At 38.2% G+C, this 22082-nt stretch overlaps 1 protein-coding gene across 1 annotated transcript in view; it reads right to left on the bottom strand.

Moving 5' to 3' along the window:
• Positions 1-22082, bottom strand: part of LOC126100749 (beta-ureidopropionase) — a 165725-nt gene that overhangs the window by 55253 nt on the left and 88390 nt on the right. The window contains exon 5 of the mRNA XM_049911371.1: positions 7929-8135. Within this exon, the coding sequence (XP_049767328.1) occupies positions 7929-8135 (207 nt within the window). The remainder of the gene's footprint in view (positions 1-7928; positions 8136-22082) is intronic.

Below are 22082 nucleotides of genomic sequence, written 5' to 3'. Positions count from 1 at the left end.
ATTCTTCTGTAGCACCACATTTCGGTTTTTGTCCTAATAGTATAAATAAGTTTACATTTTATAATTATAATTTCAGTTCAAACACAAAATTTTGTCTTCATTACACACGTAAAAGTTATCAATTAAAAAAACAGTCATGACCACAATAATCACTTATTTAAAAAGGATGACTGGTTTCAGCCTTTATGCTGGCCATCTTCAGAGCTAATGGACCACATGGATGCAGCCAACGGATTAGGTAAACAACTGTGAATTCATGCAACTGTTCCATTCATTGCCAGCTACAGTCATATGACACGTTAGAGCTGAAGATGGCCTGCCAAAAAACTGTTTTATTAATTAAGAATTTATCATAGATCATTGTCATCTCCAAACCATGTTATCTAAAATTACAGGTAAAAGTGTTACATTTTTTCTTTTAAGAATGTGCTTTTACCTGAATATCTTCCTCTATTGTTACATTGAATGATACCTTATACCTCTAAGAAGTCATTCATTTTATAAGACGTTGAATCTATGGGAATGTTTTCAGTTTTATTCTGAATACCTCTAGAATACTAATTTTCTTTTTTATACTCATGGGAAACTTACTGTGTACTTTTATATCTGATTCAGTAATTCCCCTGCATACCTTCATGAGAGCTGCAGAGCCTTCATGGAAATTTTTCACCTGTCTTGTGTGACAGTTGCGAATGTCATAATTTTTCTGAAATAAATCCCTGTTGTTGGCTACAAATGGCATCAACAAGTATATATATTGACATGTAATAGTAGGCCTACATATCATGAGAGACTTGAAGGGATGTCTACAGGATGTTCTGTAAGAGACCCTGTGATTAATTTAAACTTCTGCTGCATTTCCCCAGAAGATTATACCATAGTAAAATATAGAACAGAAACAGGCAAAATATGACAACAGAATTACTTCTCTGTCAACAGAGTGAGAAATGGCTCTCAGTGCAAAGCACACTGAGATAAGTTTCTTGAAAAGCTAATCACTTTGCTGTTTCCATCTTAACTGACTCGCTACCTGAATGTTGAGGAATTTTGCATGTGAAGTTTCACAAATTTTCTGATTGTTAATATCCACCTCAGGCACTTGAAGTTTTTATTCATTATCTGAAAGTGTATAATATATTTGAAAAATTTAGGGCTAGGCTATTTGCTGTGAACCATTTGTGTACATGGGTAGTGACTGTAGACTAAAAGCAGGTTAAAAATATGGTGTGGAACATGTGACATTTAAGATCATTTCATATCTCTTGTATGACCAAGGTACTTTAAGTTCAACATGGTTCACCTGATAGGACTAGTGGATGCCAAGTGGAACACACACAGAGGCGTGGATTGTGCGGGTACACCAGGGAGCACTCCATACAATCATAAGATGTCAAATGAAGAAAACACACATTTTTATGGATTTTAGAAATGAATCAATATGTTTACCTTGAATGTTTTCTAAAAATTTATATTTCTAGTAGGAAAAAATCCTTAGTGGAAACTTAAAATGTCTGGCATATGTTTCTCACCACAACATTAATTTTTTTTCTTTTTGATTAATGAAAGCTTCTGAAAATGTGGGGTACTTGTAACTATCACATAAATAGGTAATGAGGGGAAGAAAGATATGTATACTGATACAGACTCAGATTTGTAGCCATGCATCATTCAACTTCAAAACATCTTTGTGTCAGCACTAATTTTGTATCATCTCTAATGATGTCAGAAGTGCATTAGTATGAGAATTTGTTCTCTAAAAGAAGATGTCCATTGGCCCCAAGGTGCTAGGTCAAGGGGGTTGGTGTGTCCCTCCACCCCTCTCGCACTATATTTTTCTAAAAGCATTTATGGTTTTTCTAGTGTCCTGCCCACTCATATCTTATAGGGTGCCTAAAGGATGCTGCTTTCTCAGACAGCTAAACAACAATTCAAGCAAATCACATTAATGGTTTTTATTAGAATAAAATAGATTGTCAATACTTACCTTTCAGCGACAAACAATTGGAGATGTGCAAACAATCAATGTCCTTCGCTATATACAATGTCCATACAAGTAATGTACATAAGTTCATATGGATCACTAATCACGGCCCTTCTAATGCTTCTCTTCTAGTGCGTCGTTTCTAGCTCAGGTCTGCTAATGCCTCTGCTAGTGCGCGTCTTCTATTGTCTGCATGAGGCTGGCAGGAGCAGTGCTAATACTCTCTTTGGATAGAGGCCGCTCCTGTCATGGTGCGGTCCTAGTCAGCAAACTATTGGCTGACATCATCTCACAGCCTTCTCTGGTCTTGCATTCTTCATCTTCATGCCTTTGGTTGTCATTATGCCGGAACAGTTTTATATACTGGTACCAATATATTAATTTTCATATTTTTCCACTAACTTATGCAGAATGCACTATCGTGAGAATTGGCAAGAAATTCTAAAAAAGATTAATAGCTTTGTTTAACAATGGATATTTGTCATTTGGTTCCTGCGGGCCTGCCTCAGTGGATGCAGCTGTCTAGCCAGGAAAATGTGCCCATTCACAGCTGAGCATACTTGCTGCTGACAACAAGTCCGACACTGTTTGTCAGAGCACAGCTGGAACCATATTTCACAAACATAGGTTGAAACATCAGAAAAATGCAACACCTCCCCCCCCCCCCTCCATTTACATTTGCACACAGCCATAGAATGTAGACCTGTGTTCACAATCTTCAAGCTAGGTGAGATACAAATAACTGGGAATGCATACTTTGATTTTATATTGTATTAATTATGAAGTTGTCAGAGATTTTAAAACAACTGCACGGTAGAGGTACTCCTCAAAGTTTTAGACAATGCTATATAATTGCAATTTCTTGGAGTAGAGTACTTAGCACTGATGTAAATAAATTATACAAAACATTTTAATACAGTAATAATGATATATTGTTACCATTCTTAAAATTTTAGGCCTCTGTGACTCGTAAAACACAAAGACGTCTCCAAGTTATATTTTCAGGATGGCAGGGGGAGGGGCAGGGGGAGTGGGTGGGTAGAGGCAGTAAAAAAACTCCTCTCAAACTATCACAGCCTCTTTATTCTTAAGTAAACTGTCCAAACAAATCACAATACCTACTAAGTCAGTTGGTGACGAAAGCTTTAGTGTCACGGAGGCAGGACCATATATCTTTTTGCTCTACATTTTCAATACAGCATGTGGGATGTAATGCTCCTTAAAGAATTTCACTATTGTCTTTGCTAGATGGAAACGTTCGTACAGCATTCTCAGTGACAGTATGTCATTTATTAGTAGATTAAATATATGCACTGCACAGTGTATGCAAGAATATGAGTATGTTGCTCCTCTACTACTTCCCACGCAGTCCACATATTTCAGTCATTGTCTGTGACCACTGCTATAAACCTTGTTACACCTATTTAAGTAAAAATTTCAACTAGTAGCAAACAAATATACTGTGCAGTTACCCTTTCCTCGCCACGTTATATACTACTATAGAATACTGGCTGAGGTATTTTCATGGTAAGGTTCGCACATTATTCCTTGATACATGAGTGCATCCATCTGATATCTATGGATTTATTGCATGGGGTACAGACAGACAGTCATGTAAATTTCTATTGAACACATTTTCTGAAAACTGTGTCGAGCAGCTAGCTCGGTAGGCCACACACAATGGAAATATTTTAGACCTTGTAGCTACAAATAGGCTGCATCTTATCAACTATGTCAGTATAGAAACAGGGATTAGGATCATGATGTAATTATAGAAACTACGGTTACAAAAGTTAATAAATCAGTCAAGAAGGTCAGGAGAGCAGATAAGCAGTTGTTAGCATCTCACTTAGGGTGTGAACTGATGTCACTTAGTTCCAGCAACATGGGATTATAGGCAAAGTTCAAGTAGATTGGAAATCGTGGTCTGGAGAGATATGGGCGTAGTAAGTGGATTAAGGATGGAAAAGACGCACCATGGTTTAATAATGAAATTCGGAAGGTGCTGAGGAAGCAGAGGCTGTTGCACTCTCAGTTCAAAAGAGGATGCACAAATGACAACAAGCAAAGATTAGTAGAGATTTGTGTGTCTGTGAAAAGATCTTTGTGCAAGGCATACAATTACTACCACTGTCATACCTTAGCGGAAGATCTGGCAGAGAACCTGAGAAAATTCTAGTCCTATGTAAAATTGCTAAGTGGGTCTAAGGCTTCTATTCAATCCCTTGTTGACATATCTGGTGTGGCAATTGAATATTGGACCTACAACATTACAGACCAATATCCCTAACTTTGGTACGCTGCAGAACCCTTGAACACATTCTAAATTTGAATATAACAAATTTTCTTGACACTGAGAAGCTCATGTCCACAAATCAGCCTTGTTTTAGAAAGCAACACTTGTTCAAAACTCAGCTTGCCCTTTTGGCACATGATATACTGTGAACTATGGATGAAAGGCAACAGGCAGATCCCATATTTCTAGATTTCCAGAAAGCATTTGACACAGTGTCCTATTGTAGGCTGGTAACAAAGGTACGAGCATATGGAATAAGTTCACAGATATGTGAGTGGTTCAAAGACATCTATGTTCAAACAATACGCACATGTTCCGGAGATGTTTCGGGAACACAAATATGAATCCCTGGAGGCAAGGCAATATTCTTCTCGAGGAACACTAATGAGAAAATTTACACATCCAGCATTTGAAGCTGACTGCCAAATGATTCTGCTGCCACCAACATAAATTGCACATATGGATGACAAAGATAAGATACATGAGACTAGTGCTCATATGGAGGCATACAGATAGTGGTTTTTTTCCTCATACTATTTGCGAGTGGAACAGATAAGGGAATGACTAATAGTGATACAGTGTACCATTCACCATGCACTGTATGGTGGCTTGCAAATATGTAAATATACGTACATGTAGATGAAATCAATGCAAGAGCACTTGAACAGTCCAACTTCTTTGTGAAAAATGTCTTCAAAAGATGATATTTGGCAGAAATCAAAGATATCCTAAACAGATGGTGACTAGGTGGCTCATACTCCATATTTTCTGAAAGGCTTCCCACCAATATTTTGAATACAGCATAGATAATGGAGCACCTGATGCACATGAAGTTCTACGCAAAATGTCTGGGAATTTCACAGCACTGGTCACCAGAGCAACTGATATTTTGCTGCTTGATTTGTCGAGGTACTTGTCTTAGCTACTACTCCAGCACAAAATTGCATCATCTTTGGCACATGCATCTGTGATTTGTAACGGTGCATGTCAGAATGTATTTCAGTTCTTCTACGAATTGTTAAATGGATAATGTGAAGGAGACATGGACTTGCTCAAATTCAAGTTGAAGAAAACTGCAGCTGAAACCCACTGCGTGCTGACAGAGGCATTTGGTGAGAGTGCACTGAGTCAAGCAAGAACATTTAACTGATTCAAGCGCATGAAGGAAGGCCAAGAATCTGTGGTATATGACAAACACTCTGGTCGACTCTCGACATGCAGAACACTGGAAATGGTCATTAAAGTGTGTAACATGATTCACAAAGACCAAAGGCAGACAATTCATGGTGTTTGTAGCAGACTTGGGCTGTTGTATGGTACACATCAACAAATTCTAGCCAATGAAATGAACATGAGATGGATTGCAGCAAAGCTTGCCCTCGCCTCTTCTCAGCATTGACCAATGAAACCTCAGGATTCAGATATGCAAGGAGCTGCAACAAAGAGTTTGACAGTGTCAAAAACTCTTATCCATAGTTGAAACAGGTGGTGAATCTTGTGTCTATGGTTATGACCCTGAAATGAAGCAGCAATTACCACAATAGAAAATGCCATCTTGTTCGAGGCTGAAAAAAATTCTAGAAGTTTGCAGCAACATCAAGTCAATGCTGATAATTTTTTTTGACATTCAATAATGCATAAGGAATTTGTTCCACTTAGACTGTCAATGGGCAGTTCTATTGCAAGGTTTTGAGGTGACTGAGGGAAAATTTTTGATGCAAATGACCAGAGTTGTGGAAAAATAAAAACTGATTGGTGCACCATGATAAAGCATCTGTGCATGCCTTGCTTGTTGTGAAGGCACTCCTTACCAGAACCAATACTGCAATGGTCCACCACACTCCCTACACACCAGATGTACCACATGTGACTTCTACCTCTTCCAAAAGATGAAAATCGCCTTGAAAAGACAATGTTTTGGCTCGAATGAACACATGCAAGTGGAATCGCAATGGATCCTGAACATCTTTCCCCCTGCAGACTTCAAGCAGTGCTTCCAAAAATGAGAACAACACTTGGATCATTGCATGTGCACCCAAGGTGACTACTTTGAAGGTGACTGAGGACATTAGGATGTTACTATATTTTTCTCATTTTTACAATGAAATTATTGGATATTTTGGGTAGCATCTTACATATAGCTGTGTCATCAGTATCAGTTTTTTTGATGAATAACCTTATGCCCAGATAAAGTGGGTTGTGGTGAATATGTTATAAGTTGTTCACAGAGAGAAGAACCTGAAGGCACTGATGATAGTGTACATGAAGATGCTGTCCTTGATACTTCAGTGTTCCACAGCCTCTTTATGTTGATTTCTTTTCTTTCTTTTTTTTCTTAATTGAGATTCATCATCCAAAAGCTACCCATACAACAGACAGATGGCAACAAACACATCTGATAAGATGTTCTTTTAATCACGAGGCCAGGGCTTTATGATATTTAGTTGTACACTATTTACATGTTGCCTCACTCTTACCATCAAACTGTCTGACATTAAAGAGAATCCACACTTTTAATTGAGGATGCATTTTGCCAACTTAACTATCCCATTGGTTGCATTTCGAGATAGCTCAGTGTAATGTCAACTGAGGGATGTCAGCAGTGTCTGTCTTTAAATAGAACAATGGACTGTGAGGCTGGTCCTCTTGTAGGTGCTTCCAGATTCATTCCATTCATTCCAGTATGATAGCCCCTAATGCATATGGAGTACATGCTGCTGTAAGGCATAACAGGTTGCATGACAACCAGGATGAAAACAACCATTTCTTCCAATCTTATAGGGTTTTAAACATTTTAAAACAACATGTTTAACAATTCAACAATATTTATAAAAAAACAGAGAGAGGAGGGAGGGAGAGAGAGAGAGAGAGAGAGAGAGAGAGAGAGAGAGAGAGAGAAAATCTTGCTGAGTGGACACAGTTAACAAGAAATCACTAAAACATGTGCTTCAAGATAATTATGTAAATGGTAATAATGTAGCCATATTTTCCACTGAGAAAGTGTAATGTAATGACTACACCAGAACTAGTGCTCTGCAAGAAGGTATGAAAATTGCGCATCTTCAGGTTTTTGTGGCATGGTAACTGACCCATTAAATTTCAGGTGTGCAGCCATTTAAATTCTATTTTTGCTTCTTCTTATATTTTTAGCCATAAACCTTTCAGCCAACTTCAGAGTTGGCTAACAAATTAAGGCTTCAATCTGCAAGCACACTCTGAAGATGGCCACGAGACACACACCCAAAATATTAGAAGAAGAAGAAGAAGAAGAAGAAATAGAGTTGATGTGGGTGAATTCCTGAAATTTAATGAATCAGGCATGAAGATTAATTGTCTCACTGATTAGTCAAAACCACATGAACCAGAGGCAGAGAGAAAATGATGAAGAAGGTTAATTAAGACACAAACTGGTACTTTCTGTTGAGATTTTGTACATATGTGCCAATGAATTAAAAGTTTTTTAAAATGACTTTGTTAGTGATAGTTTTGTCTCCATGATGACAGAAAGGTTGTTAGTTCCATACCAAATTCTAATTTTTTTGGTAGTTGGAAATTAGTTGCTCTCTTAGTCTGATACGTTGTTACCAGAATCTCATATCTAATTGAAGCATGTGAAACATGCTCACAAGAAACACTCAGTTTGTAGCCTACCTGAAAAACTGGATGGCCTGTGTTGCCTTCTGCGTAGTAGGTTGATTCATTGAAATCACCAACACGAGGAATATGGTTTTTCCTATGTTTGCCAAGTACTTTACCATGTTGATCCACAACTACAGCTGTATTCCAAATCACATCATCATGTGCCTCATCTCTTTCCAAGATTGGAGAAATTATAACCATATTATTCTTCTCACACACCTGCAAATTGAAAAAAATATAAACACACTGAAAAACTATAGTCAAAGATAAGAAAATGTTCTACGAATACAATCAGAAAATGATTTTTTTTACTATTTTCCATCTTTTCAATTACAAAGTATCAAACACTAAAACAATTCTGTTCTATAATTTTATTGGCAATTTAATTATTATACAAGGTATCTGAACATTAGACAGAGAAATTGTAAGAGGTCATTCTACTGAGAACCAGTAAGCAATATCCCATATTTTTATAAGCAATGAGTGAAAGCTCACCTGAAATTCAACAAAGAAATGTAAATTCAATTTCAAGCAAAATTTGAGTTGGCCTGTACAGTGCATGATAGCCTGAGCTGTCATACTTGACAAGACTACTGATATGTTATAGTCAATTTCATGGTGCATGTCTCACCTTACAACTACAAAATGTCTACCAATGAATGGCTTAAATTATCACGTAGCATAGTCTGGTACCATATGACACTACCATGCTCCTTCATTCACTTCATTCACTAATGGAAGTTGTGATAATTTCTGCACAACCCTACCCAAACAAAAAATTTATCTTGGGGATTTGTACAATCTTATTAACACATGCACTTACATTGCAAAATCAGTGTTCTACAACACAAGAGCTGCACAATATGAAGCAGTTGACACTAGCCATCAACCCAATGATTTAGAAACCAATAAATGTTGGAACCTCAGACATCATTGAGAATATTAAGCTCATCCAATTTCTGTAAATTATTTCCAGGTACCATGCATAATATTTCATAGTGATCAGCAAGCAAATGCCAGAATTGGCCTTTTAAAAAACCATCTAAACTTTTGCACTCACTTACTTTGTACTGAATAAGCATTCCTAAGAAGCAAGCAGGAGTTTTCAATTTCTAAAAGAAGCTTTCAAAATCAGAATAAACATAAAACATTTCTGTTAAAATAAAATTTTCATGCTGCTGAAGTAGTGCTGAGATATGCGGTGTACTTACTCATTAATCTTGGCAAATCTTTTTCTATCAACTCTTTACACAACTACCAGCATCTATTTTCTTAGCTTGGAATGGTATCCATACTTACACACATATTTTAAGAGTCAGAACTACACATTCCAAAAATGCTCCTGTTGCCATATGTTTGTCTTACATGGTCTTCATAAACACTCACTGAGCCTCACAGGAAACTGATATTAACTTCTCCATCACACTTTGCAAATATGGTCAAGTGTTCGGAACACAATATGGAATCTTCATTTTGTTTACAAAACAGAGTTTTCATTATCTTTGGAAATCAGCTTCTTTCAGTGGGAGTTTCTGATATTAAATCAGTTTCTTGCAAATGCCACTTACAAATTTCATGCAGCATTCTTCAAACTTCACTACTGTTAACCTGAAATGTGTGCTTAAAATATTTTACAGATGAGTTAACCAACACTCATGACTCTTTTTAATTTTGGTGTTATGAATTTATATCATACATAATGCACTCAGTACTTTTTCTTTACAATCTTATTAATTTTATTGTTTTTAGTTAAGATGCCCCTTCTCTGAAACTTTTCTGTTAAGTCAAAGGGCACAACAGATGTTCCTTTCAATATTAATAGTGATGGGCAGAGCTGAACAGACTCCATTGACGTCATAACACAACTTCAGAAATTTATTCATAGTTTTCTGCAACTACTGTACATGTCAAACAGTTGGTAATCAGTGAATCTATATTGGATGATAATTCATCAATTAATCCCATTATTCTCTCTAAACTGCAACTCTCTTCAACAATTCACAACATAATTTATTACTAATCATTTACACTTCAAACAATCCTTCTGCATTATGATTCTGTTTGATTGAAAGTTTTGCATTTTCTTTGCAAATTTTACATGCCATTTTCCTGCAGTTGTCAAGCCATTGTCGCTCTGATTCATACAGTTCACATTTTTTTCTCTGCAACAAATACTCTGCCTTACTGACATACAAATTAGGTGATAAGATTATAATATTTCAATCTACCAGTGTAATCTTTCAATCCACCGGTGAAACTCTAATACAATATGTATTTCAGGACACAATCCTTGGTCCCTTTCATTTCCTCATGCATATTTAATGACATGGCACACCCTATATACTCCCACAAATAAGCTACGCAAATGACACCTCAGTATTATTCTATGGTAGAGAATGTAAGGGGTAAGAATGTTTTAATACTAGTGATGTAATGGAATTAATAAATACTTCAGTGATTAGGGCCTCAAAATGAATGTCACCAAATCTCAGTTACTGACATTTAAAACAGACAGTTCTTGCCACATCAATGTAAATAATGTATTTAACAACTCAGCAATGGCAGCTATAAATTAATTGGTCTGTATACTGATGAAAATCTGTAGTATGTGAATCACATTAACTTTGTATGTGGAAAACTCAGTAGTGGCTTGTATTCCCTTAGCAGCTCACAAAAATACCATTGTTCATAGACAAATATTAAAAATAGTATACTACGGAATGATTTATCCCTTTCTTAGCAAAAGGATTGGATTACTGGCTATGTAGTTGATGCTTGCTTAAAAAGAGTATTGCTGTTATTGAAAAGAACAAGAAGAGTTATACACGGGATAGGTCATTAACAATCATGCCATGAAGAGTTTAACAGCATGAATATTTAATAATATCATCTGTATACATATTTGTGTTAATTACAATTTTATGGGTCAGCCAACTGAAGTTATGAAGTGCAGTGATGTACACAGTCACAATACCAAGACAAAATGTACCTACTTCTACTTAAAAATGACATATCATAGAGTACATATCAAGTGTTTCACTTAGTTTTAGCGAACTGCCAAACTCTCTAAGAACATGTAAGGTGAATGGCTTTAACACAAAACTAAATTTTTTCTGATGGAGAAATGTTTATATTCATTTAGTGAATTTGAAGGCACTGCTTGTGATATGAATCAGTAGAATATCAACTGCAAAATAATAAAAGTATAAAACAGATCTAATATGCAACAATTGTTTAATGGAACATTTTTGCAAGTGTAATTGTTGCAATACTATTATATCTGATGTTTTCAAAATCCATCATTCTCATGGCTCCATGCAAAGAAGAAATGTAAATGAATACCTAATTAAAATAAAAGTAAAAATAAATCAATACATGTTGGAACAAGGACTGTGAATAAGCTCAAGAACAAAGAGGTCAAAAATTGATATGTTCAACAAAAAATAAATACATCAAAAAGACAGACAGAAGAAGGAGAACACCTAGAACGATTCAGGCAACAAAGGAACCCCCAACACACACGCACACACACACACACACACACACACACACACACACACACACACACACACACACAGGTTAATTCTTGATATTACTTTTTTTTATAAAAAACACAATATACTATTTTAGTAAACTATACAATACATTAATGTTTTATTGTATTTGTGTTTTGTTTCTTCTTATTATCAAGTCATTTATATTAAGTACACTTAACTTGGAGAGGTACGTTTTGTACTGATTTTAAATATGTTCATTGTTGTCTATAAATTTTTTGACCTTATTTCCTTTTGTACTACTGGTAGCTTTTTCATGAGTCTTACTGTTCAGACACATGGTTTCATTTTTATTAACTGCACCTGATGACAGGGCTCATATCCCAGAACCGTTTTGTGTAAGAGTTCAATAAGAAAACTGTACTGGATGTTTCTGTTATTGAACTCCATCCAAACAGGCCTTAGAAGGCCCAACATTACCGACCGCCCACCATGTCATCCTCAGCCCACGGCATCACTGGATGCGGATATGGAGGGCATGTGGTCAGCACACTGCTCTCCCGGCTGTATGTCAGTTTATGAGACCAGAGCCGCTACTTCTCAATCAAGTAGCTCCTCAGTTTGCCTCACAAGGGCTCAGTGCACCCCACTCACCAACAGCACTCGGCAGACAGGTTGGTCACCCATCCAGCACTTAACTTCGGTGATAAGACGGGAACCGGAGTTACCACTGCAGCAAAGCCGTAGGCATTTCTGTTATAAATAATTTTTGAAATAGTTGCGTATGTCCCACTAACAGTAGTTAGTTACTTGATGCCTAGCAAGGACACTGGGACATATTTTAATTTACAATGTAAATAGCACAACGGGGTGTAGGGGTTTACATCAGGAAAGAAATGGAACCCAGCGTAGTTGCAATAAGGTATGTAAACAAACGACTGATGTGGATAGATTTGACAGTGTCTAGCAAGAAAATTAGGATTGTGTCAGTATATTCGCATTGTGAAGGGACAGATCAAGATAAGATGGATAGTTTTTATGAGGCACTCAGTGATGTAGTTGTTAGAGTAAAGGACAAGGACAGTGTTCTGCTCATGGGTGATTTTAACGCCAGGATTGGAAATTGAACAGAAGGGTATGAAAAGCTTATGGGTAAATTTGGAGAGGATATGGAGGCCAACAGGAACGGGAAACAACTCTTGGATTTCTGTGCCAGTATGGGCTTAGTAATCACAAACTCCTTTTTTAAACATAAGAACATTCACCGGTATACTTGGGAAGGCAGGGGAACCAGATCTGTCAATGACTATATAATAACAGATCAGGAATTCAGGAAGCCTGTGGGGGACACCCGTGTATTCAGGGGATTCTTTGATGACACTGATCATTATTTAATCTGCAGTGAAATTGGGATTGTGAGGCCGAAAGTGCAGGAGGTCAGGTCCATATGTAGGAGGATAAGAGTGCAGAAACTTCAGGATAAGGAAATCAGGCACAAGTACATAACAGCGATCTCAGAAAGGTACCAGTTAGTTGAATGTAGCCAATCACAGTCATTGGAAAAGGAATGGACAAGGTACAGGGACACAGTACTAGAAGTGGCTAAAGAATGTCTTGGAACAGTAGTGTGTGAAAGTAGGATGAAGCAAACAGCTTGGTGGAATGATACAGTCAAGGCAGCCTGTAAAAGGAAAAAGAAGGCGTATCAAAAATGGCTACATACCAGAACCCAGGTAGACAGAGAAAGTTATGTTGAAGAAAGAAACAAAGCCAAACAGATAATTGCAGCATCCAAGAAGAAATCGTGGGAAGACTTTGGAAACAGGTTGGAGACTATGGGTCAAGCTGCTGGAAAACCATTCTGGAGTGTAATTAGCAGTCTTCGAAAGGGAGGTAAGAAGGAAATGACAAGTATTTTGGACAGGTCAGGAAAACTGCTGGTGAATCCTGTGGATGCCTTGGGAAGATGGAGGGAATATTTTGAAGAGTTGCTCAATGTAGGTGAAACTGCGATCAGTAATGTTTCAGATTTCGAGGTAGAATGGGATAGGAATGATGATGGAAATAGGATCACATTTGAGGAAGTGGAAAAAATGGTCAATAGATTGCAGTGCAATAAAGCGGTTGGGGTGGATGAAATTAAGTCGGAACTCATCAAATACAGTGGAATGTCAGGTCTTAAATGACTACACAGGATAATTGAAATGGCCTGGGAGTCGGGACAGGTTCCATCAGACTGGACAAAAGCAGTAATCACACCAATCTTTAAACATGGAAACAGAAAAGATTGTAACAACTACAGAGGTATCTCTTTAATCAGCATTGTGGGTAAAATCTTCTCAGGTATTGTTGAAAGGAAAGTGCGAGTATTAGTAGAGGACCAATTGGATGAAAATCAGTGTGGGTTTAGGCCTCTTAGAGGTTGTCAGGACCAGATCTTTAGCTTACGGCAAATAATGGAGAAGTGTTATGAGTGGAACAGGGAATTGTATCTATACTTTATAGATCTAGAAAAGGCATATGACCGGGTTCCTAGGAGGAAGTTATCGTCTGTTCTACAAAATTATGGAATACGAGGCAAACTTTTGCAAGCAATTAAATGTCTTTACATGGATAGTCAGGCAGCAGTTAGAGTTGACGGTAAATTGAGTTCATGGTTCAGAGTAGTTTCAGGGGTAAGACAAGGCTGCAACCTGTCTCCACTGTTGTTCATATTATTCATGGATCATATGTTGAAAACATAAAACTGGGTGAGATTAAGATATGTGAACACAAAATTTAGCAGTCTTGCATATGCGGATGACTTAGTTGTGATGGCAGATTCGAAGGAAAGTTTGCAAAGTAATATTTCAGAGCTAGATCAGAAATGTAAGGACTATGGTATGAAGATTAGCATCTCCAAAACGAAAGTAATGTCAGTGGGAAAGAAATATAAATGGATTGAGTGCCAAATAGGAGGAACAAAGTTAGAACAGGTGGACGGTTTCAAGTACTTAGGATGCATATTCTCACAGGATGGCAACATAGTGAAAGAACTGGAAGCGAGGTGTAGCAAAGCTAATGTAGTGAGCGCTCAGCTACGATCTACTCTCTTCTGCAAGAAGGAAGTCAGTACCAAGACTAAGTTATCTGTGCACCGTTCAATCTTTCAACCAACTTTGTTGTATGGGAGCGAAAGCTGGGTGGATTCAGGTTACCTTATCAACAAGGTTGAGGTTACGGATATGAAAGTAGCTAGGATGATTGCAGGTACTAGTAGATGGGAACAATGGCAGGAGGGTGTCCACAATGAGGAAATCAAAGAAAAACTGGGAATGAACTCTATAGATGTAGCAGTCAGGGCGAACAGGCTTAGATGGTGGGGTCATGTTACATGCATGGGAGAAGCAAGGTTACCCAAGAGACTCATGGATTCAGCAGTAGAGGGTAGGAGGAGTCGGGGCAGACCGAGGAGAAAGTACCTGGATTCGGTTAAGAATGATTTTGAAGTAATAGGTTTAACATCAGAAGAGGCATCAATGTTAGCACTGAATAGAGGATCATGGAGGAACTGTATAAGGGGGGCTATGCTCCAGACTGAATGCTGAAAGGCATAATCAGTCTTAAATGATGATGATGATGATGATGTAAATTAATAAAATTTAGTGCAAATATAAAATTTAACAAGAGATGTTTGGAACTTGAGGTTATTCCAAAGCTTGTTAACACTATGTTCAGACGTATTAAAAAACAACAAACAGTGTGCACTAATAATCTTAAACTGTGATGCTTACATAAAGAAATTAATGAGGTGCATAAGAAGAAAATTTTTGTTACAGCAGTCTTTTTTTAGCACATTTTAAGTTGACAGTATCATCACTCGAAGCCAATACTTTGATGGGGTGCTGTCACATACTCCCTTTCTCAGAAAAGTTCCAAGATAGGTTTCTCTTTTTTTCATTTCTTTCTTCCTTTTTTTTGAAATAGAAGATTGCACTTACCAAGTAATGATCTCAGCTCCTATCAAAGCAGTCAAAGCAGTGCTCTTGGTTATATATACACAGTTGCCAACGTTTCTGGAGGTCTTGGAAAGTGATATCGTGATGAAACTTTTTTTCAGTTACCTTTTCACTCAAGAAAACAAGAAAAAATCTCGAGGTGAGAGGTCAGGCAAATATGCTGGATGTGGGACGGTAATAACAGAATGTCTGGCCAAATACTTGGTAACAGATAAAGCAGTATGGGGTCTTGCACTGTCAGGCAGTAAGAACCAGCCCATGCGAATGCCAAAAATCGGGGCAGGCGCCATTGAATTGCTTTTTGTAAATGTTTCAAGACCTTGACGTATAGAGTTTGGTTCACTATTTGATGTGAAGGAACATACTCAAGGTGAATTAATTCTTTACTATCAAAGAATCCAATCAACATTGTTCTCACAAGTTGTCGTTTGACTTTTTTCAAGGCTGTGATACATACAGGACTTCGCCATTCAGCACTTTGACACCTTCGTCGTATTGGTAGCACCAACTTTCATCCTTGGCAGTAATCTTTACAGAAATATGGGATCAGATCTGGGTCTGTCTAGTAGTTCAGCAGAAATTCTTCATCTTTCCTCTTTATAAATGGTTGTTAGTGTGTGAGGGATGATTTTTGCATTACGTTTCTGTTTCCCTAAATCTTTGCATAAAATCTTACGACACACATCATGATTCAAATTAAGGTCTTCTGCTGTTGCAGGCATGGTTAAATGATGGTCTTCTTGCAATAACTACCGTACGCGCTCCACATTTGCATTGGTATGTGCTGTAGATGGACAAGCAGCTCTGGGATTGTCTTGCACTGAAGCTGTGCCTTCTCAAACCTTTTGTGCCACTCAAAAACACGACTTCTTGAAAGTGCCTCACCTGCATAAGTTTTTTTAATCATTTTATACATTTCACTTGAGGTTTTCCCAAGCATAATGCAGAACTAAATGTTCACTCTTTGGTCACAATCAGCATCCATTCTGTCACCGTAAATAATGTGCCAAGAACCAAAACAGTGTGTTGCTAAGTACAGTCCTATCATCTAGTGAATTTGTGTGGAAACATGGACTAGTCATTTCAAGGACACACACATACCAGGTCACATAGAAAGAACATTTGTTCCTTTTTAGTACTGCAATGTCAGAAATAAAAAATCTTCTCCCAGAACTGTTCTTACAAAGGGAGTACAACTGGTGCAATGACCAAGTTAAGAGAAAATATTGATGGCAGGCACGAGCATAAGTTTCAAGGATTAGTGGCAGGGTTAGATACTAAAAATGTACCTTGCTGGGGGGCTTCTCATGAATGTGCATTCGGTTTTTTCCCCTTGGTTACAAAATCATACTGGTATACAAGTTAATGAGCAAGAGCTTACAGCATTAAATAAAGGGTTTTCTTTCAACAATAATAAACATGAACCATGGACCTTGCCGTTGGTGGGGAGGTGCAACCACAACGGAGGGGTATCTGTTGAGAGGCCAGACAAACGCTTGGTTCCTGAAGAGGGGCAGCAGCCTTTTCAGTAGTTGCAGGGGCAACGGTCTCGATGATTGACTGATCTGGCCTTGTAACACTAACCAAAACAGCCTTGCTGTGCTGGTACTGCGAACGGTTGAAAGAAAGGGGAAACTACAGCCATAATTTTTCCCAAGGGCATGCAGCTTAACTGTATGGTTAATGATGATGGCGACCTCTTAGGTAAAATATTCTGGAGGTAAAATAGCCCCCTTTCGGATCTCCGGGTGGGGACTACTCAGGAGGACGTCGTTATCAGGAGTAGGCTGGTAGGATAGAAAATCTAAAAAGGGAAATGGATAGGTGATGTTAGATACAGTGGGAATTAGTGAAGTTCGGTGGCAGGAGGAACAAGACTTTTGGTCAGGCGAATACAGGGTTATAAATACAAAGTCAAATAGGGGTAATGCAGGAGTAGGTTTAATAATGAATAAAAAAATAGGAATGCGGGTAAGCAACTACAGACAGCATAGTGAACGCATTATTGTGGCCAAGATAGACACGAAGCCCATGCCTACTACAGTAGTAAAAGTTTATATGCCAACTAGCTCTGCAGATGACGAAGAAATTGAAAAATGTATGACGAAATAAAAGAAATTATTCAGATAGTGAAGGGAGACGAAAATTTAATAGTCATGGGTGACTGGAATTCAGTAGTAAGAAAAGGGAGAGAAGGAAACATAGTAGGTGAATATGGATTGGGGCTAAGAAATGAAAGAGGAAGCCGCTTGGTAGAATTTTTCACAGAGCACAACTTAATCATAGCTAACACTTGGTTCAAGAATCATAAAAGAAGGTTGTATATATGGAAGAAACCTGGAGATACTAAAAGGTTATATAATGGTAAGACAGAGATTTAGGAACCAGGTTTTAAATTGTAAGACATTTCCAGGGGCAGATGTGGACTCTCACCACAATCTATTGATTATGAACTGTAGATTAAAACTGAAGAAACTGCAAAAAGGTGGGAATTTAAGGAGATGGGACCTGGATAAACTGACTAAACCAGAGGTTGTACAGAGTTTCAGGGAGACCGTAATGGAACAAATGGCAGGAATGGGGGAAATAAATACAGTAGAAGAAGAATGGGTAGCTTTGAGGGATGAAGTAGTGAAGGCAGCAGAGGATCAAGTAGGTAAAAAGACGAGGGCTAGTAGAAATCCTTGGGTAACAGAAGAAATATTGAATTTAATGGATGAAAGGAGAAAATATAAAAATGCAGTAAATGAAGCAGGCAAAAAGGAATACAAATGTCTCAAAAATGACATCGACAGGAAGTGCAAAATGGCTAAGCAGGGATGGCTAGAGGATAAATGTAAGGATGTAGAGTCTTATCTCACTAGGGGTAAGATAGATACTGCCTACAGGAAAATTAAAGAGACCTTTGGAGAAAAGAGAACCACTTGTATGAATATCAAGAGCTCAGATGGAAACCCAGTTCTAAGCAAAGCAGGGAAAGCAGAAAGGTGGAACGAGTATATAGAGGGTCTATACAAGGGCGATGTACTTGAGGACAATATTATGGAAATGGAAGAGGATGTAGATGAAGATGAAATGGCAGATATGATACTGCGTGAAGAGTTTGACAGAGCACTGAAACACCTGAGTCGAAACAAGGCACCGGGTATAGACAACATTCCATTAGAACTACTGACAGCCTTGGGAGAGCCAGTCCTGACAAAACTCTACCATCTGGTGAGCAAGATGTATGAGACAGGCGAAATACCCTCAGACTTCAAGAAGAATGTAATAATTCCAATCCCAAAGAAAGCAGGTGTTGATAAGTGTGAAAATTACTGAACTATTAGTATAATAAGTCACGGCTGCAAAATACTAAAGCAAATTCTTTACAGACATATGGAAAAACTAGTAGAAGCCGACCTAGGGGAAGATTAGTTTGGATTCCGTAGAAATGTTGGAACACGTGAGGCAATACTGACCCTATGACTTATCTTAGAACCTAGATTAAGGAAAGGCAAACCTACGTTTCTAGCATTTGTAGACTTAGAGAAAGCTTTTGACAATGTTGACTGTAATACTCTCTTTCAAATTCTCAAGGTGTTGTTGTTGTTGTGGTCTTCAGTCCTGAGACTGGTTTGATGCAGCTCTCCATGCTACTCTATTCTGTGCAAGCTTCTTCATCTCCCAGTACCTACTGCAACCTACATCCTTTTGAATCTGCTTAGTGTATTCATCTCTTGGTCTCCCCCTACGATTTTTACCCTCCAGGCTGCCCTCCAATACTGAATTGGTGATCCCTTGGTGCCTCAGAATATGTCCTACCAACCGATCTCTTCTGCTGGTCAAGTTGTGCCACAAACTTCTCTTCTCCCCAATCCTATTCAATACTTCCTCATTAGTTATGTGATCTACCCATCTAATCTTCAGCATTCTTCTGTAGCACCACATTTCAAAAGCTTCTATTCTCTTCTTGTCCAAACTATTTACCGTCCATGTTTCACTTCCATACATGGCTACACTTCATACAAATACTTTCAGAAATGACTTCCTGACACTTAAATCTATACTTGATGTTAACAAATTTCTCTTCTTCAGAAACGCTTTCCTTGCCATTGTCAGTCTACATTTTATATCCTCTCTACTTCGACCATCATCAGTTATTTTGCTCCCCAAATAGCAAAACTCCTTTACAACTTTAAGTGTCTCATTTCCTAATCTAATTCCCTCAGCATCACCCGACTTAATTCGACTACATTCCATTATCCTCGTTTTGCTTTTGTTGATGTTCATCTTATATCCTCCCTTCGAGACACCATCCATTCCGTTCAACTGCTCTTCCAAGTCCTTTGCTGTCTCTGACAGAATTACAATGTCATCGGCGAACCTCAAAGTTTTTATTTCTTCTCCATGGATTTTAATACCTACTCCAAATTTTTCTTTTGTTTCCTTTACTGCTTGCTCAATATACAGATTGAATAACATCGGGGAGAGGCTACAGCCCTGTCTTACTCCCTTCCCAACCACTGCTTCCCTTTCATGTCCCTCGACTCTTATAACTGCCATCTGCTTTCTGTACAAATTGTAAATAGCCTTTCGCTCCTTGTATTTTACCCCTGCCACCTATAGAATATGAAAGAGAGTATTCCAGTCAACATTGTCAAAAGCTTTCTCTAAGTCTACAAATGCTAGAAACGTAGGTTTGCCTTTCCTTAATCTTTCTTCTAAGATAAGTCGTAAGGTCAGTATTGCCTCACGTGTTCCAGTATTTCTACGGAATCCAAACTAATCTTCCCCGAGGTCGGCTTCTACTAGTTTTTCCATTCGTCTGTAAAGAATTCGTGTTAGTACTTTGCAGCTGTGGCTTATTAAACTGATTGTTCGGTAATTTTCACATCTGTCAACACCTGCTTTCTTTGGGATTGGAATTATTACATTCTTCTTGAAGTCTGAGGGTATTTCGCCTGTTTCATACATCTTGCTCACCAGATGGTAGAGTTTTGTCAGGACTGGCTCTCCCAAGCCCGTCAGTAGTTCCAATGGAATGATGTCTACTCCGGTGGCTTTGTTTCGACTCAGGTCTTTCAGTTCTCTGTCAAACTCTTCACGCAGTATCGTATCTCCCATTTCATCTTCATCTACATCCTCTTCCATTTCCATAATATTGGCCTCAAGTGCATCGCCCTTGTATAGACCCTCTATATACTCCTTCCACCTTTCTGCTTTCCCTTCTTTGCTTAGAACTGGGTTTCCATCTGAGCTCTTTATGTTCATACAAGTGGTTCTCTTATCTCCAAAGGTCTCTTTAATTTTCCTGTAGGCAGTATCTATCTTACCCCTAGTGAGATAAGCCTCTAATACCTTACATTTGTCCTCTAACCATCCCTGCTTAGCCATTTTGCACTTCCTGTTGATCTCATTTTTGAGACGTTTGTATTCCTTTTTGCCTGATTCATTTACTGCATTTTTATATTTTCTCCTTTCATCCATTAAATTCAATATTTCTTCTGTTACCCAAGGATTTCTACTAGCCCTCGTCTTTTTACCTACTTGATCCTCTGCTGCCTTCACTACTTCATCCCTCAAAGCTACCCATTCTTCTTCTACTGTATTTCTTTCCCCCATTCCTGTCAATTGTTCCCTTATGCTCTCCCTGAAACTCTGTACAACCTCTGGTTGTTTCAGTTTATCCAGGTCCCATCTCCTTAAATTCCAACCTTTTTGCAGTTTCTTCAGTTTTAATCTACAGTTCATAACCAATAGATTGTGGTCAGAGTCCACATCTGCCCCTGGAAATGTCTTACAATTTAAAACCTGGTTCCTAAATCTCTGTCTTACCATTATATAGTCTATCTGATACCTTTTAGTATCTCCAGGGTTCTTCCATGTATACAACCTTCTATCATGATTCTTAAACCAAGTGTTAGCTATGATTAAGTTGTGCTCTGTGAAAAATTCTACCAGGTGACTTCCTCTTTCATTTCTTAGCCCCAATCCATATTCACCTACTACGTTTCCTTCTCCTTCTTTTCCTACAGTCGAATTCCAGTCACTCATGACTATTAAATTTTCGTCTCCCCTCACTATCTGAATAATTTCTTTTATTTCATCATACATTTCTTCAATTTCTTTGTCATCTGCAGAGCTAGTGGGCATATAAACTTGTACTACTGTAGTAGGTGTGGGCTTTGTATCTATCTTGGCCACAATAATGCGTTCACTATGCTGTTTGTAGTAGCTTACCCGCATTCCTATTTTCCTATTCATTATTAAACCTACTCCTGCATTATCCCTATTTGACTTTGTGTTTATAACCCTGTAGTCACCTGACCAGAAGTCTTGTTCCTCCTGCCACCGAACTTCACTAATTCCCACTATATCCAACTTTAACCTATCCATTTCCCTTTTTAAATTTTCTAACCTACCTGCCCGATTAAGGGATCTGACATCCACGCTCCGATCCATAGAACGCCAGTTTTCTTTCTCCTGATAACGACATCCTCTTGAGCAGTCCCCGCCCGGAGATCCGAATGGGGGACTATTTTACCTCCGGAATATTTTACCCAAGAGGACGCCATCATCATTTAATCATACAGTAAAGCTGCATGCCCTCAGGAGAAATTACGGCCGTAGTTTCCCCTTGCTTTCAGCCGTTCGCAGTACCAGCACAGCAAGGCCGTTTTGGTTGATGTTGC

Source organism: Schistocerca cancellata, chromosome 9, assembly GCF_023864275.1.
Source record: "Schistocerca cancellata isolate TAMUIC-IGC-003103 chromosome 9, iqSchCanc2.1, whole genome shotgun sequence".
NCBI lineage: Eukaryota > Metazoa > Arthropoda > Insecta > Orthoptera > Acrididae > Schistocerca > Schistocerca cancellata.
Note: the sequence above shows the minus strand (reverse complement) of the source record. Positions and strands in the feature narration are given on the sequence as shown.